Consider the following 18,133-nt stretch of genomic DNA (forward strand, 5'->3'; position numbering starts at 1 on the left):
AGAGAGACATACACAGAGCACATCAACCTCCCACCAAGGCTCAGCTGCTCCTCAACCTCCCACCAAACTGACCTTCACCTGTCACACAGGCTTCATATTTACAGCCACTACAGCCCATCTGCCCACACTCAGCCCTGACTGTCAATCAGCAGCAAGCCGCCTCCCCCTCTGCCAATCCATCAACGGGCCCAAAGCAGTGAACCACACCACTCGGCACAAACACTGACATCAAAAACAAGTGATCCAGGGCTTGACAGGCCAATTTCTGCTAAACTGATACCTACTTAAACTTTAGGGACTTATCAGTAGTTTGGACAGACTTTATCAAAACAATATTTTCTTGGAAATATAAAATTAACTCAGTGCTTTGGAACCCTTTCACCTATTCTTCCACCTATTTTGCCCCTAGGTTTAAACAATTGTTGATCTATCTTATGTCTGCATATCCTAATCAGTTGAAACAATGCCTCGAAGTGCAGAATTGGGCCTCATGCATCACCATACAGGAGTAGGAATGGAAATGCATTTAACATTGAACTCCCACCGGAGAGAACATACATTACAGGTGACAGGTGATTTGAGCTGGCTAGCAGAGAGGCTGCTGCTATATAATCAAACAGGACTAATTAAAACTGTCAGCTTCTGGACGCTGCATACCACCCATTTCCTAATGTTTCATAACATGCAGCAAAGAGTGTCTATTTTAATTGTAAGTGATGAAGGACAGATGTGAAAATTGAACAGCCACACCCTCAGCAGTTCTTTGCTTTCTAACTGTGTCAACACTACGTTTAATAGGATGCAGTGCCTGCCAGTTATGTGCAGTCAGTTCTTTTTAGTCATAATTTTAGTCTTCTGCAGGTATAGGAAAGGTCAGCTGCAAATTTATTTTGTGCAAACACACACATGTGAACACACCTATGTTTTCAGTAATGGCTCATATTTTCATCCCTTCACTGCTGTCTAGAAAAGTGGGGCAATTGCTCCAGGTAGTCCAGCATGCTAAGAGCTCCCACATACACACACACACTCTCACACTCACACACACACACACATATATCCTCCCCTGCAGGTAGTAGTGGCTGGGTAGGGGGCCACTGGATTCAGCCCTCTGCATCTCAATGACAACCACACATCCACAGGGATTTATCTAAATGCAAATCAGCTGCCTTCATTCAACAACACACACATAATTTACTTTGCATGCCCCAAAATACACGATGCAGCCAGACAGCAGCCAGTTAGGCAGCCGGGCGGCCCCATCGGCTCTGCCTTTCCCTTTTATCTGTGCCCTCTGGAGCGTGCTCATTTTCACCAAATTCACTTTTAATTGAGAGCTAATTTAGCTAAGTCAAATTCACACTGGAGGTAGATCGGATAGGAGCTGAGGAGGGGAGCAAAGGGAGAAGAAGAGAGAGGGAGAGAGGGGAGAAGGAAGATTCAAGGGGAGAAGAGGGAGAGTGGGATTTGGAGTGGCAGGTGACAATAAAATCTGCTGTTCGTGTCATTCCCACTCTCAAAGGAGTGAAACAGTTTGAATGACAGGAGGAAAGAGGAAGAGGAGAAAAAATATGAGAAAAACAAGGTAGAAATGTAGACATTTAATTTGTTAGCAAGTAGAGTTAAAAGACAAATACAAAAATGTGTGTACTTGGAAATAGCTCCATCGATATTTTAACTACAAGGCTCTCCATTGGGCAATCAGAAACCAGCTTCTTAAAGATGTCCTAAATAGGCACGGACAAAATGAGTTTTCATTGCAGCAGCAACAATGTCAATCGAACTTCTGTGCACTACAATGACCTGTGCTAACCTTCCGAGTGATAAAGTTAAGCCAGAGCAATGTGCAAGGTGTATGAAGCTGCTAGGACCTGCAACCCGTGATGTAAACCATGCTGTAAAGTGATCTATGCTTCAAAGGTTATCCGGGGTCTCAGCGATGGGGAAACAGCCTCCTTGATGCTGCCTGATGCTTTCTCCACTTCTACATAGCTGTTAATTAGCCCAGCTAAGTGCACCATTAATCGATTGCTTGTCTCTATGCTATATCTCATAACGGTGTTGCACCCTGGCAACGGCAGGCGAAGAAATGTGAGGTTCAGGAAGTCACACTTTTCTACTGGTGAAATACTGGTGCTGGATAGAGAGGAAGCAGAGAGTAATGGCTGCTCCTCAAAGACAGGAGTGAATGGTGTACTGAGTAAAACTGCAGCAGAGTTTAACATTATTGAAATCGATTACATTAACAGGCTGGACAAGTGGAAGAATATTTGGACAAGCAAACCAAATTTGTAATTTGAACCAAGAAGAACACAGACTTTTAATCTGAATTTAAATGTATGGTCTCTTTGCAACTGTGTGCACCGCAGCGGAACTCTGGGCATCAGAAATTCTCAAACTACAGATATTGATTTAAATATTCTGAAACACAAAATATCAGCTCTTACAAACTTATCAGCTCAAGAGAGACAAGGGAAGAAAAACTGAAGTGAAAGAAAAATACAAGTGAAGGTGGACCTTCAAAGAAAATAAATCTTCTGTTGGTGCAACAACATATGACAAGTGAAGACACAACATTCTGCTTGTTGTTCAGGCGCTTTCGTCAGACGGCAGACCCTGTAATTGTAGAAACAAAGGGAATTTCTTGCAGATAACGGACTATGATGTATAAATCAGATTTTGCCTCAACAGATGGTAGGCATGCTGCTTACATGACAGCTATTTAACTGAGTGGTGAACTTCAGTCCAAGCTAGTGATGCTGTGTATATCATATGGAAAAAGTGTGTAATAATGACATGCATGTAATAATAAATATTTGTATACACATTTTTCCAAGTTTTTCAAGTGTTATATATGTTTATCGATAATAATTAAGTTTTTGTTTGTTTTTGTTTTAATCATAAATCAAGGCTTTACAAACTATCCTTCCAAAAGTGATAATATGCCGCTGCTCTTTAAAAGGTGCCAATACAAAACAAAATGAATTCTACCAATATTAAACAATAATTGTTTCTGTCATTTATAATGTAAATATCATATACTTGCTGCTTACCGCATTAGAAAGGCAGCCATTTGCTTACTTTTCTCCATTTCATAAAATTATAAAATAAACATTGATTTTTTTTTAACTAAGCAAGAAAATGTAGAAAATAAATTCATCTTGACATTTTATAAAGTAAATTAACGTAATACTAAACTGGTTGATTAAAAAACAGAATGTTTTTTCAACCTAGTAGAAGCTTATGTAACCAACCACCACCTTTAATATACTTCAGGGGTATAAAGCTCAGAAAAACAACACTGTCCTGTGCTGAGCAGTTTCAGAGAACAGAAAAGCCTTTATTGACTCCCAGTCCAACCAACTCCCCTAGCAAGTCCATCAACAGAGCAGGGGAGTGAACCCACCAGGAAAGAAGAAAACTGGTCCCCCCCCACCCCCCAGATGTTAAATTTGTACTCAAAATAAAACTCTTCTCAGAGCATAGTGTATTAACAAGCAAATCTCTCTCTGTCTCTGGGCTGTAGGTAGGTAAAACACTAAAACAAGCAAAAACAAGAAAAATCCTGTGTGAAAATACATACAATAATCAAATTTTAACCATGCTATCTTAAAGAAGTAGTATTTTCACAAAAAACTGACAATACAATGTTTTGTCGAGTGTGCGAAGTTTTAAAAGTTAAATGAATCAACCGTAAACTACGTCAATGGACAACATTTTAATTTGATGTCAGTGAACAACAGTAAATCACTTAAATCTACAGTGAAAAATCATATACTGTACAAAAAGTGACCTGCAACCAATGAGCTTTAATTCGTTTCAGTGTCATGGAGTTAGCTCTAAACAAAAATGTTAAATATTTAAACTGTGTGTGTGATGTGCAGCTGTCAGTCTCTGGAACAGAGAGGTTTTTATGACGTCAGTACCCGCTACAATAAAGGCTCCAAGCCTCCAGAAATAGCCTGGCAGGCCTCTTAGCAACCCGCTTCATATAAGGGGGGAAAAAAAGGGCTCACACAACTCCAGAGTCCAGAGCTTTTCAGCCAGCATTCCTACGCCAGGTCGTCCTTCAAAAGATGGACAAGCTGCAGTGAGACAGAGGCCAACAAAGAAAAATATAATAATAGGACAGAAAGAAGCACTGTAGAGCCAGCAAACCGAGACAGAACAAGTGACAAACCAATAGAGGGACGGACAAATTTACTGTAGTAAACAAGAGCGGAGGGAAGGCAGAGGCCCGAGCTCGGGAGCTGGAGCAAGGGACAAAAACAGAGAGAAGACACACACACACAAAACTGTACAGGTGAGGGAATCCCGGTTATAGCTTGACCTCGTTAACCCCAGAGGCTCGTTAGAGTCTCGTTACAGCAGCATTCTCCAGGCCCATCCTCTGTCACACCTTCATTAAGCCCATCGACCCACTGTGCTTATTAAACACATTCATTACCCCAAGTATTGAACCGCTGCTATCACCGGCCCCGAATGCATCACAGGGGGAGGCATAGGGGTGACGTCTGGTGGAGGGTGAGACAGTAGACGAGGGGGGGGGATATGTTGAGGAGAGGGGTCACACGCACAAATGCACACACAACATCTATAGACATTCATACAGACACACACCTTTCTGCCTCTTATCAATCATCACTAATGAAGTCAGTGATTAGAGCTGTTCTGGCCTCTCAATCACAAAGAGACAGAGACAACAGGAGGAGAGGGTGACAGAGGGGGAGAAAGAGGGAGGATATGGCTTGTTTGAGGGAGGAGGAGCGGGATGGGATGAGTAGCGGGACCATGAGCATGAAAAGAGGATAAAAAGAGTTTAAAAATAAGCTAAAAAAAAGGCAGCTGGACTTTCTCCTTCTCCTCTTTTTTTTTTTACAGTTCTGTCTTTTCTCCATAGCACAAGACACAAGTGAATCCCCAAGGAGGGCTATTCATCATGATACATACAAACTAGTCCACTGTGCTAAAGGCGAGGTCTCCATCCTGGCTTCGGCCCTTCTGCTTTAAATGATGACATCATTCCTGCCCATCTCAAACAAAAGGAAAACTCATCATCGGAGAGAGGGAGAGGGAGAGGAAGGGAAAGCGCGCAAAGAGATTAAGAAGAGTAAAGGCGTGAGCGAGGTGTCGGAAAGGGCCATGAATCATAGTGACATCCCTGGCTGGGTGTCAGAAGCTACTGCTGTCGGGAGCTGGATAAACAGAGGGCCTCTAAAGCAATGCTCTTTAAACACTGGCCAAGTCAGGGCCCGGCACTGGCCCTCAGGAGAATAGAAATGGGTGCCAATTTCTTTTCACCCGAATTGATTGACAAAAAGTTACTGGTTGTTGTGTCGCCAAACGTATCCAACTTGCTGCTGGCTAGCAGGGACTGACCGACAAAAATATTAAATTTAGATTTTTTTGTAATCATTCTTTATTTTGTAAACTGGAGCTTTCACAAAGCGGTAGCCAGTCTTACAAAGTCCACTTACAAAGCTAGAGGATTTTGTCTTAAGGAAACCCTCAATAGGAAGCAAGTCTTTTTTATGTTTTAGTTTGAGGATACTAAAGTCTTCATAGTCAATCCATGATCAAACTAGCATCACTATAAATTACAACAAATAACAACGGCCAACGATTATTTCTTTCTTTGTTGTTCCAACCTCCAAAAAATGAGAGAAAGGTTAAAATAGGCCTATTCTATACAACCGACTTAAGGACCCCGTTTGAAAGTGATGTTATTAAATGTCTTGCTTTGTTCAACCAACAGTCCAAAGCTCAAAAATATTGAGTTTACTATAATGTAACAGCAGCTAATTAACACATCTGAGAGCCTGTAACCATCAAATGTTTAGCATTTTTGCTTGAAAAACGACTTAAACAATGAATCAATTAAAAAAAGTTCTTTCTGTAAACCCAAAAACTGTAAAATAAATAAATAAATAAAAATACATATCATAAGCCCAAGGTGACGTATTCAAATTGCTTGTTTTATCTGCCAAACATATAGTGTTTACTATAACATGTGTCACCAAAAAGCATAAAATCTGTGAAAAATAAAGTGGTTCCATTCAATGTTTGGCATTTTTGCTTGAAAAATTATAATAAACTGATTATAAAAATAGCTGCCAATTAACTTTTTGTGAATCAACTAATGAACTGATTGACTAATCATTCAAGCTCAACTTCGCTCCCTCAAATTACCCTATTTAACTTCACCCAACATTTGTATTCACTCATTCATATTTACAACAAAGTGTCAACTTATAAAATCTAACAACAGTGAGTTACTAGCTGGAAGGCAGGATACATTTGCACAGCCATCCAGTAAAACATGTTTCAAGCGGAAAAGAGGGGGAAATTAAGTGTGGGTTTCATCTCAGCTTTACCCCCCGTCTCAGGCTGCAGTCCCGCCATGTGCTCAGCCAGAGTAAGCAATGAACAGAAAAGGAATGGAAATGGAAGTCACATTCACATTAACATTCCTCAGTGCTTTTTCCTGGTACTCTGGTAGCTGCAGGCGAATGCTTGATAACGTCATGGAGATGAGTGCTGCTACAACATCTACAGTGCTAAGAGATTATGTATTACCACTGCAAAGGCCATTCAGAGTGTCTGGCCACAGGTGAGAAAATGCTTATTTTAATTTCAATAGTATTTAAATTCTTACAGGACATGAAAGGTACAAACAGCAACCACACACTTTGCACACATATATTTTTGCAGGAAAATGTTAGAGCCGTGGTTACAACATCATTCTTGTTCAAATTCATCTACCTCTAAAAGGACCTGTCGCAGGTGCATGAACCACAAAGAGGGTTAAGGAAATACTTAACGAAATGGAATATAAACATTTTGTTATACATATTTTTGAATATTCTCAGGTTTTTACAAACAGTGCGGGATCTTTCATGTGCAGTCTAAGTAAAAGACAAGGATTCAGCTGCCGTTTGCTCACTGCTCGCCCACTGTTGTATTACTGCTCTTTTCCAGTCCTACTGCGCCCTCTGCAGGTGAAAACTGAGCACATCAACCAAGAGCAGATCAGGTACATCTACAGCAAGAAAACATTTCCAGTGCTGTATACATTTAAGACTTCAGGAGAAGAGTGCTGATATCAGACCTGTATGCAAGTCCTGGTTGAGGTTATAACAATGATTTGACTTGATTTTGTGATCCAGAGTTACTGTTGTTTTCATTTCAAAGAAATACTTGAGGCTGAATAACACCACACATACAGGCTCTAGGAAGGTGGGTTGAAATCTGCAACTTCACCGCTACACAGCACTAAATCCTACACACTGGTCCTTTAAAGTAAAAATCGTAAAAGACATGTTTGGGATAATTTATTATCATATGTGCCATTGGAGGACTTGTTTAGTGTTATAAGCTATGCAAGATATGAAGTTAACAATACCCTGAAGTTCTTGTTCTAAAAAAGGTAATACCCAGCAAATAAATGGAAAAGTTAAGATATTTTGAATTTTAAAAAAAAGGCATAAAATCACTTCAGACCATCACCATCACATCAGAAGCTACTTTAAAAATACCATAATATACTTCTGATACTACAGCTGATACTGTTAAAGCAACTATTTGTATGCGTAGTCCTGCTATTAACTCGTGCAATGACTACTTCTACTACCACCTTCAGGTCAGCAAAGAGAAATGTAGGCATTACCAGAAGTCTCCCTCGCTACTTCAGCTGCTTTCCATTTCTGTCCTGCCAAACAAAGATATTTGACTCTGTCATTTTTGGCATTCTGTCACTGTTCAACAATAGAGAGCCATCTGTATTGGCTGTCCAACTTCTCAATTATGTGTGTCATTCACTTGACTTTGTTTTCTTTCCACAAGTTTAATACATTTAACATTTCTATGAGCCACTCAGGGAATCCAAAAGAGCATCCTGCCACACCAAGGCATTTTTCTTCTTTTACAAAAAGTCATTTCACCTGCCTTACTGATAGAGTCAGGGAAACGATGCCTAATGTTGATATTGAATCTTTTCCCGGGGTAACAAATGTTGAAAAGAAAACATTATAGCAAGGTGAAATATCACTTTGGAGGCACACTTCACAGACTCACATTTCCAAAAGTGCTTTCACTTTCTTCCCTTTCTTTCTCTCCCCTTTAAAACTTGTTTTGTTCTTGGGCAGACGGCGAAGGGAACATATCGACGAAGTCTGCGTCTGAGTGCAGCCGGCTGTCCAAGTTAAAGTCAGTGCTCATTAATGCATCTGATTACTCTTCAGGCAAAGGCCGATCAGCAACCGCCTCAAACACACACGCGCACACAGAGCAGCTTTTTGGGGACACAGATCAATACAGAGGCACTTCAAAAGAGCAATGAAGAGGAGGATATCGGAGAGAGGAATGTGCTGTTAGCTTAGACTACATACTGAGAATGTAAGCAGTGGTAAGGGTGAAAAGAAAAGTTTGAATGTATAATTCACATCTCTTACTTAACAAACTGATCTTGTTTTCTTAATAAGTCAGACACAGTTAAGGCTGCAACTAACAATCATTTTCATTATGAACTAATGAACCCAAGGTGAAATATTCCAATAGCTTGTTTTGTCTGGGCAACAGTCAAAACCCCAAAACAATTCTGTTGCCAAAACAATCCACACTTAAAGGTTATAGAGAAACAAAATAAAACTCACCAAAACCGTCTTTGTTAGTCTTTCCAACAATCACCAACGCTGGTTTGGTGGAAATAAATCATTAATGCAGAGTTAGATGTGAAAGTACACTCGAAATGGGCTGCGACGGCTGCAACGTAAGCTAACATCAAGCTTATGAGTTCCAATTTCTATTTACTGTCATAGAATATATATCAACCTTATTATATAGAGAAACTGGATATATTTTTGCTTGAAGAATTACTTAAAGGTCACCTGTGGAGTGAGGTCTACCAAACCTGTTGAATGCATTAGCTTCCTTCATAAAAAAACATTCTATAGAGCCCATTTTTACGTTGCACTGAGGCTTGAATGATACAACAAAACAAACACAACTGTAAAAAAACTTGCTCTGTTACACTATAGGTGGATCAAAAACCTACACAGAGGTACTTTACGTTACTTTTTTTTATCCATCCCATCCAATCCATCCATCCATCCATCCATTCCATTCCATTCCATCCATCAGGCAATTCATTCATTTCAAATTAGGAAAATTTGGCAAATTCATGGAAGGAAATAATGTTTTGTAAATAAAAAATAGCACAATGGAAGATGGACAATATACATTCTCCACAGGTTGGTACAGTAAAAATTCCATCTGGACCCTTTACTACATACGGCTACCTCCCAAAGCCACGAAAACAAAGACAGAAAAAGCAGAGCAAAAGCAAAAAAGACAAAGACAAAGACAAAAAACTAAAGAAGACTCTATTACATGGAAAGCATTGAAATTCTGTATTGGAAGAAGCTTTTCCTCCACTCTGACAGGACATAATCCAGTGCTATTAGCAGTTTAAATAGAATAAATACATCATAAAAACATCTTGACATTTAACATCCTGAAAAGTCTAAATCTTGTCATTCCGACTGAAGGGGAGATCTTGAAGAAGAGATGGACAATGCACTGTGTGTGGTGTGTGTGTGTTGTGTTGTGTTTGTGTTGTGGGTGTGTGTTGTTTTGTTGTGTGTGTGTGTTGTGTGTGTGTGTGGTTTGTTGCTGGTCAGAGTGGTTCTATTTATCTCTAATTACAGTCAAATACGTGAACAAAGTTTCCAGAAGATATTCCAGTGCAGCTGGCAGCTATTCATTTCATCTGCTCCCATGTGTGTGTTGCTTCCATTGTTTTAACTAGGCATGTGTGTTTTAGTTTATGTCAAAAGGTCTCCCATAGTAACTGACAGCTATCATTATCACTTCCTTTGTCTTTGCTCTCCCTCTAATCCGACTAATTAAATCTGCTAATGTCAATATACAATTTAATCTGTGATTATGTTTGATTGGGCCGGTGGAGCCTCATTGTCATTTCTCCTGCCAGCAAAAACCAGACTGCTGACAAGCTGGACAGACAGCCAATCAGAGCGGGAGATGAGGCACTACTTCATTGACCGATGGCCAAGAAGTACCATTCCCTCTGACAGTTTGTCTTTTACAGACAAACGCATCCCTTCCATCCCAAGCGCCTTAGTGAGCGAGCTGGAAAACGTGGTGGAAGCACAGGAGGGAAGCTCTGATTGTACATGCAGAGTGGTAATTACACCTAAATTGAGGGCACATGGTAATCTATGTTAGGTCATCTCCAATTCCACTTACATTTCCATCTTTGCACTAAAAATACCTGCTAAATAATCAGAGGCTGTGTTGCGTGCCATGTGTGTGTGTGTGAGAGAGACAGAGAGAGAGTGTGTGTGAGTGTAGGCAGACACAATGTCTTTGAGATGAACCAGTAGAAGAATCGTCCCATCACATTGCAGGGAAATTAAGTGCACACTCTTTGATTTTAACAAGACAGGAGAGCAGATAAAGTTTTTTTTTTTTTTTTAAGAGAGAGGAAAAGAGAGTAGGAAAGTGCTTCCCCAGCAGAAATGTTTGCAGATTGCCATGTTTAATTGAAAGGAACATTGGCGCAAAGTTACTGACATGGAAAGATGGGTGACAAGAGGTTTTTGCAGCTTATACTTCGTCCACCAGTTGGTCTATGTAACTGACAGAACTCAGAGTTAGACTTTCAGGGCTGCCTCTTCCCCCCTACGGCAAATTGAAGTGAGATGAGGAAAATGGGAATTTGCTATTCTCAGAGCCTTTGCCCTTCGAGGTGGTGGAAGAGAACAGAATATGAATGGGGGGAGAGAAGAAAACACTCCAGAAGATGAAAACAAGCCTTGAAAGGCAACTGGTGCAATATAACCAACTCTGGCATAAATACTGGATGAACGCCAGTAAAGAATGCAGGGTAGATGTCAAAAGGAGTGGGGCATAGAGACACCAGAGTCACCTGCTTTTCAGAAAACACACTCTTAGCCCTGGGTTATCTGTAGCCCTGGGCTGATTTGGCTCCGGGCTAACAAGGTATGAAAGAGCAAGCGTCAGTTTGTCAACTGTAAACAAAATTTGGAGATACTAGTCACTGCTGGAGACGTCCTCAACTTTCAACTGTCATTTGTTAGGAAAATAACTGGTGTGCCCTTCAGTATGATAATCAGGACGGGAATTTATGCACTGTCCTTTAACTCTGCCTTTTGCAATTAAAGGAAGAGTGAGAAATTTCAAAATTGAAAATGTTAGCCTCATAGCAGGACACCAAAAAGATCTCCATTCCTCTTCAAATGTCCAATACCTTCCTCGACACTGCCGCAGTTAGCAAACAACCCAGATAAATTTGCTGTTTAATACAATATACTGAAAGGAGAAACATAAAAACAGAGCAACATTACCAGAATTATAGCCAATACTATTAGTTCTAGTATTGATAAAATATTTCCTTAAGGTTATACAAAAAAAATGAATTTAACCATCTACAGATCTGGATATGGTCTTAACACAGAGAAAAGACCCTCCAGCATGGAACTGAAACCACAGCTACAAAAAGACTGAAGGAGAGGAAGAAAGGAAAAATGTATGTGGGTGTGCACATGAGAAAGAAAAAGGCAGAGGGCGAGTGAAAGACCACACAGAAACATCTTGCAGCAATTCAATTATTCAATTTTGGAGGAGGAGAAAGAGAGGGCAGATCAGAGTTAGTGAAAGGCTCATCCTCATCTGTGATTGATTAGGAACGACAGAGACAGGATCCATGTACCACAGAGCAGAGAGGAGAGGAAACAAGTAGAGAGGAAGAGAGAAAACAAGAGGAGAGGAGAGGACAGGCTTCCACTGAACTGTCCCACGATTGTGCGGTTTATACCACACTAAAAACTGTTTCTTGGATCAATTCATGTAGAGAACAAAGGTTCAGCCCACACAATGGTCCCTGAAGTGTTCAGCCATTCATTTTTTGCACACACATTTCAGAAAAGTCTTTTTTCACACTGCTTTGAAACCTTTTTGTTGGTCTGTAAACAGCTGACCCAGGGTGAAATAAAATCCTCAAAGTATGACTGGTTGAGTCACCTGTTCAATTCTTCATAAGTAATACCATATTTATTATTATCATATTAAAGCAGTGCGTATACGAGTACAAAAGAAAAATATCAAAAAACATTTGTTTTATTGTTAATCCATATTTTTGGAACTCAACCATTTTTCCCACAAAGCAACAAAATCTTTCTTTTTCCTGAGAAGCTGGAGGAGAAACTTTAGGTAGTCTTTCAAGCTGTCAAAGACAATAAATGGCCTCTGTGGAAAAATGTAAGCGTTTCTGGGTCGTCTTAATTCTTGGCAAACTTAATGACAATTTTAGGCCAAGCAACCAGAGCGCCTAGACATAACAATTCCCATATAAGCTAAGCCCATTTCTCTCCACCCTAATGACAGGAAGCTAAAATAACTGCAATGGTCTTACGTCTGAAAAATGACTGTCTGAAATTGATACTGCTGCGCTGAAATGTTATCAGCAGCAATATTAATCTCTCACCCAGTGGTAATCGCTAATTTCATATACTATTAAGTTGATGAATGGGGTTTTAACAAACTGAGCAATTGTTAACAACTTAAAGCGGACTAATTCATCAAGGTCATGATTACTCATGGACTGTGAAGAAATATTTAGCAAGGAAGGGAAGTAAAGAGGTGAGAGACAGACATGCCAAATGACTATTTGTGCTCTCTTTCTCCATCAAAATGCGATACTAAATGACAAATACGGTAAAAGAGGATGTGTGGTTGGGATTTAGGGGAGAAATGCACAACTCAGCATTAGTATCAACAAGCTGTGGCCTACAAAAAGAAAGCAGCTGGCAGGCTGTTTTCAGACATTGTAAAACAGTGACATCTAGTGGTGGTTATAGGTAGTGTGTCACTTTCCTCTCTACATGGTGTTTTTACTCAAATAAATATGATGGGAGGTACAAAGGTCATGCCACGCTCATTATGTATAAAACAAAGGCAGCTGTGATAATGAGGTCAGTCATTAAACAGATAAAGGCATTAGTCAGCAAACATGCGTACACATCCACATATTTGCATTCACATAAAAAACGGTGTGAATATGAACTGCATATCTTCAAGAATTAATGAGTTACAGTAGTTTCAAGAGAATATTTTCCCCTAATTAAACAGCAAATTTATAACACTAAGGATCTCCAAGATCTGATCAGATCATCTTACAGGGAACAAGTGGATTAAAGATTTGAGCTAAATTCATATAATTGACATATTTGTAATACCCATAAAAAATAAGCTGTTGTTTTTGTCCATTGATAATAATTAAAAAGGCAACCTTTACATTTGGATCAAAGGAGTGTATCTTTAAAGTATTACGTTTATTTTACGCACTTTTCTTGAGCTGACAGTGTGTCAAAGATCAAACTATGATGCAGAATCTTATGGCAGTCGCATACATTTTTTTCCCAAAGCAAGAGTGATTAAGAAGAATAATAATGAAGCAGAAGAGCAGAATGACCAGTTCTCTAAGACAGCTGATACAGAGATGCTAAACACAAAGAGAATAAATTAATAAATCTGTATTGTAATGCAGATGTTGCCTGGCAAACCTTCAGGCTGGTGGTGCACTTATTGGAAGAAGCGGAATTTGGGTACACTCGTACGTAGACTCCAACACTGCAGTAACCAACAGTATGAAATGCAGGAAACAGGGCCACAGTGATGTGACAATACTTGTATAACTCCTAAATATTAGCAGCAGCTACAAGAGAAGAGAGCCAATACGAGATGAATGAACACTTCAACTTTTAGATTGTCAAACAGAGAGACACAGACACTTGGGCTCCTGTGCGAAGAGAAACACCAAGGTAAACAGAGAGAAAAATCACAAATATGAAACAGAAATGTGGGACTAACCAGTTTGTTCTCTTGCAAGTAGAGTCTCTGCAGTTTACGGCATCCTCTAGCCAAGGCCACCATGCCTTCATCTGTGATACTGTAGCACTGACCCAAGTGGATGTCCTTCAGCTCACTGCAGTGCTCTCCCAGCTAAAGGCAAAAAGGAGAAATGATTGAGTATATGTAAGATTCAAAACTGGAGTATCATTTCACTTTTCATTTGGGAATAAACTGACAAGCAAAGATCTAGACATGGAAAAAAAATATGTCTTGTGTTTCCATTCTGGCTGTAAATGCATACCTTTTTTAGTGCTTCATCCGTTAGTTTATCCTGGTTACCCACGTGCACCTTCACCAGCAGAGGGCAGTGTGTAGCCAAGGCTGACAGGGACATGTCACCAAGCTGCTTGCAGCGGTATGCTGTATACTTCTGCAGGCCCGGACAGTGTGACGCCAGGGAGGACACACCATGGTCATGAACCCCTCTGCAATCCGAGATGTTAATCTCTGTCACATTCTGCCTCCGAGAGGCTATTTTCACCAGGAGATCATCGTTTACCTGGGGAACAGGGTGACACAAAGTCGTACATGTACATATGACAAGTCAGATTTGATCCCAGAAGCAGTTATCCTCCTAGTATTAACTAAATGTCTAAAATGTAAAATGTGAAAACACACTCTCAACTGAAATTAAAGAATAATTTATGAAGATAAAAAGAGTCTCAGACCAAACATTCACTACCCTATGTGCTTACTTGTTGTAGGCCACTGAGGTCAATTTGCTTCCAGAACTGGAAGTCCAAGCAGAGGTCCCTCCAGTACTTACACACCAGAGAGGCACACAGACAGCGCTCCTTCACTGTCAGGTGGGAGAGCACCTGAAAGAAGGCAAAAGAAAATATAATGCATAAAGGCGCCCTTAGTACACAGCATGTTTCCAATTAGTGGAAAACTCTTCCTTAGTATTTTAGCTTCTTTCATTGTACAGTTAAACAAGCCAATGTGATGAACTGACCTTAAGAAGGATGGAGGAAGGCAGGTGGTTGATACTTAAGTGATCAGCAGCGTCAGAACTTCTCGCCTGGCAGTCGTCATAATGATTCAGGCAGCAGGGGGACGAGTCTGAACTGTGAGGCAAATCCGCATGGAGACCCAACCCACAGCAGCCATCGGCGGGTGAGGAGGAAGAGGAGGAGGCAGAGGAAGAAGAAGCGGAGGAGGAGGGAAGTGGACAGATGGGAAGGTGGCAGTGGCCGGTTTCAGAGTTCGAGGCGGCCTCTCCCCCACCTCCTCCCACTCCTCCGTTCTCCAGCCCTCCGTCAGGGGCAGCGAAGGCGCAGCGTGGCTGCTTACAGGGGGTGCACCTCTGCACCTCTGAGCACTTCCTCTTACACACCTGCACCCAGAGACACACACAGATCAGCTCAGTGGAAAAACATTTTCTTCAGGCAAGTCAAAAGCATTTGAATACAATTGCAATATTAATGAATATTACAACAACGACATTTTGAAAGATCGAATCAAAAGCACCCTGACCTTGGATGCTCAGTGAGAAATAAAATGAGGGAAAAAAGCTCTTGCTTTAGTGTGAAGTTTGTGGTACTATTTATTTATCCCCATGGATAAGGGACAAGCATGCAGCCAATTAATTTATGACCCTATAATGTTTAAAACACTTGGACTTTGTTGCATGAAGAGATCAGAGAACTTTGATGGACACTTACAAGTTTTCCTTATATTTTTGCACCTGTAAACCAATTTCACATTTAACTGGCCATTCTGTGGTATTGGTTAAAGAGGCCATATTATACTTTTTAGAGGTTTCCCTGTACTTTAGCATGTATTGATTTTTTTTTGTGCATGTAAAAAGGCTGAAAACTGACAAAACCCAAAGTCCACGGCAAAGAGTGTTCCCACAGAAAACACAGCCCCTGCTGCACTGCCTAACACGCCTCGTTTGATTTAAGCCCAATCTACCGTTACGCTATTACATCACACAACAGGCACCACCTATAGGCTAGGTGAAGGTCCAGTCCCGCCCACTGAAACCTAGTGAATGTATATGGTGGGCAGTGGCTTAGGGGAGCTGACCAATCGGAGGAGACATGGTATTAAATAACGTATTAAATATTAGTATTAAATAAGATTTTAGGAGATATTCTTCTGGGGAGGGACAGATTTTCTGTACAGTCTAAATCATATGTTTGGTTCTGTTGGTGCAGCACCCCCGCAGCTCCCTACCATCTCAGTATAGTCGCTGGTGCAGCCAGGCACAGGTACAGGTATGGGCACGGTCACAGACACCCCAGCGGTACGGAAGAGCGCCGGTGGTGGAATCAGTTTTGCAGGAACAGCTGATAATAGGCTTCTCCCCTGGCCCTCCCAGATAGCCAACTCCCGTGGTGACAACAGGAACTTGGAGCAGTCCTCAGGAGATGCGAGTGTTGCGTATCGCTCAGCGAGCTTTGAAGCAGCCGCTGCTCCAATGCCAACTCCACCGACACCAGGAACACTGATTCCGGTGATGCTGTTGTGGCGGCACCCGCTGCCGTTGACGCCGGCCTCCAAGTGGTCGCTGTCGTCGTCAAGACCGGTGCTGTTGTTGTGGACGATGAAGCAAAGCATGCAAGGCAGCTGCAGGAAACAGTTCCTCTTCTTCTTCTTCCTGTGATGCAACTTGCGCGTCCTCTTCTTCAGGCGGTAACCATTTTTCGAAAGAAGATGGCCCATATAGATGATTCAAGGAAACTCTGGAACAACAAGAGTTAATTCATTAGTAAATGTGTTATTCCAGGATTGGGTATACATGACAAATCTAAGTTATTGTATTAACACCAATAGGATATGTGAATTACCGATACCAAAACAACCCTTTTTCAGTGCCTTATTTGTATTCTTGTTCGTTTAACAAAACCAAAAGTCTCAAACACAACAGAGTTTAACATCGTCTTAACACGAGCAACCCTACAAGAACTTTGCTGGGATAAAATAGTATGAAATTGGCAAAGTTATGACTATAAGTAAATCTATAATAATATAATACAAAGTACTATCTATGAAAATACACAAACAAGACCTGAAAAAGGATTCAATTATCTTTCAGTACTTGACACTTTTTAATACTCAAACACAGCTAATATTGTAAAGTCATTATCACTTTGTAAAGAAAGACGTGCGTCAACAAGGAAGGGGGAAAATATATAATAATAATACAGCTACAGCCTCATACTGTTTTCAGCTCAACTTCTGAATATATTTTTGCACAGAACTGTCCCCCATGGACAGGTGGAACAAGCACAGCGGCCAATAGCTCTTAATGTACATAATGACACACGAGAATTACATTAAGACAAAAAAAATGTGTGCCTATCCTTAAAGTGTCAAGGACAATCAAGACAGCTCTATAAATACTGAAACAGCTGGGAACATAATATACATTAGGCTAAAAATAGACGCTCATTACACTACCACTCCCCATGTAGTACACATTACCAGCGTGCACCGCGACATCCCAGCCCTGGTATCACAATGAAATACTATTCTTGTCAATAAAAAGCAATCACATTGTGAGTGTAAAGCCTAAACCTGCAGTCTAACAGCACACAACAAAAGGAGCAGCGAGCTTTATAGCCGTGCTTACACCTCAGTCGACACCATTTGCCTTGTATTATCTGTGTTATGAGTGCATTACTTGTCACATGTTGAAACCCCCAGCTGCCCACGTTACAATACTTAAATAGCAGCTTTCGTTATTGCAAGCGATGCAGCGTCTGCTTGCTGCTGGATGAAAAAGAGATGTAAACAGTGAACAGGTGGTCATTTGTTTAGCACACACACACACAGACACAGACACATTCACACACACAAAGCAGCGTGACGGTTGTGTCCCGACAGCTTTATGTCAGATAACTGCCCCAAACGTAACAGCATATTTACCCCCGCTGAGGGAATAAACACACGGTCCCACTGCTAACCCAATTCAAGCTTTCTGACAGGCTAGCTCGCTCCATCACTAGATGCTAAGTTAGCTGTGTGGACCCAACATGAAAGCTCTCTCTCACCACTTCACACGGTGCTTCCACACACCGGACGCTGCTCGCATAATACTGCTGTGCTGCACGGTGGAGAGGAGCGCTGACAGGTCCCGACAGGAGAGACAGGGAGCAGGGGAAGCGGCGGGTGAAGTAGCGCGGTGTTTATCCACACAGGGGCAGCTCTGTGGCTCTGCTGCTGCTGCTGCTGC

At 41.1% G+C, this 18,133-nt stretch overlaps 1 protein-coding gene across 1 annotated transcript in view; it reads right to left on the bottom strand.

The window, feature by feature from the left end:
* Positions 1–18,127, bottom strand: part of fbxl17 (F-box and leucine-rich repeat protein 17) — a 198,676-nt gene extending 180,549 nt beyond the window's left edge. The window contains exons 1-6 of the mRNA XM_035658508.1: positions 17,952–18,127; positions 16,132–16,640; positions 14,906–15,286; positions 14,646–14,768; positions 14,192–14,449; positions 13,909–14,040 (exon numbers count right to left, since the gene is read on the bottom strand). Coding sequence (XP_035514401.1) covers positions 13,909–14,040; positions 14,192–14,449; positions 14,646–14,768; positions 14,906–15,286; positions 16,132–16,620 — 1,383 coding nt within the window. The 5' untranslated portion in view covers positions 16,621–16,640; positions 17,952–18,127. The remainder of the gene's footprint in view (positions 1–13,908; positions 14,041–14,191; positions 14,450–14,645; positions 14,769–14,905; positions 15,287–16,131; positions 16,641–17,951) is intronic.
* Between the last annotated feature and the right edge of the window lie 6 nt (positions 18,128–18,133).

The sequence above is a fragment of the Morone saxatilis genome, unplaced genomic scaffold, assembly GCF_004916995.1.
Source record: "Morone saxatilis isolate NCDOM2014 unplaced genomic scaffold, NCSU_SB_2.0 Contig16, whole genome shotgun sequence".
NCBI classification, from domain to species: Eukaryota; Metazoa; Chordata; class Actinopteri; family Moronidae; genus Morone; species Morone saxatilis.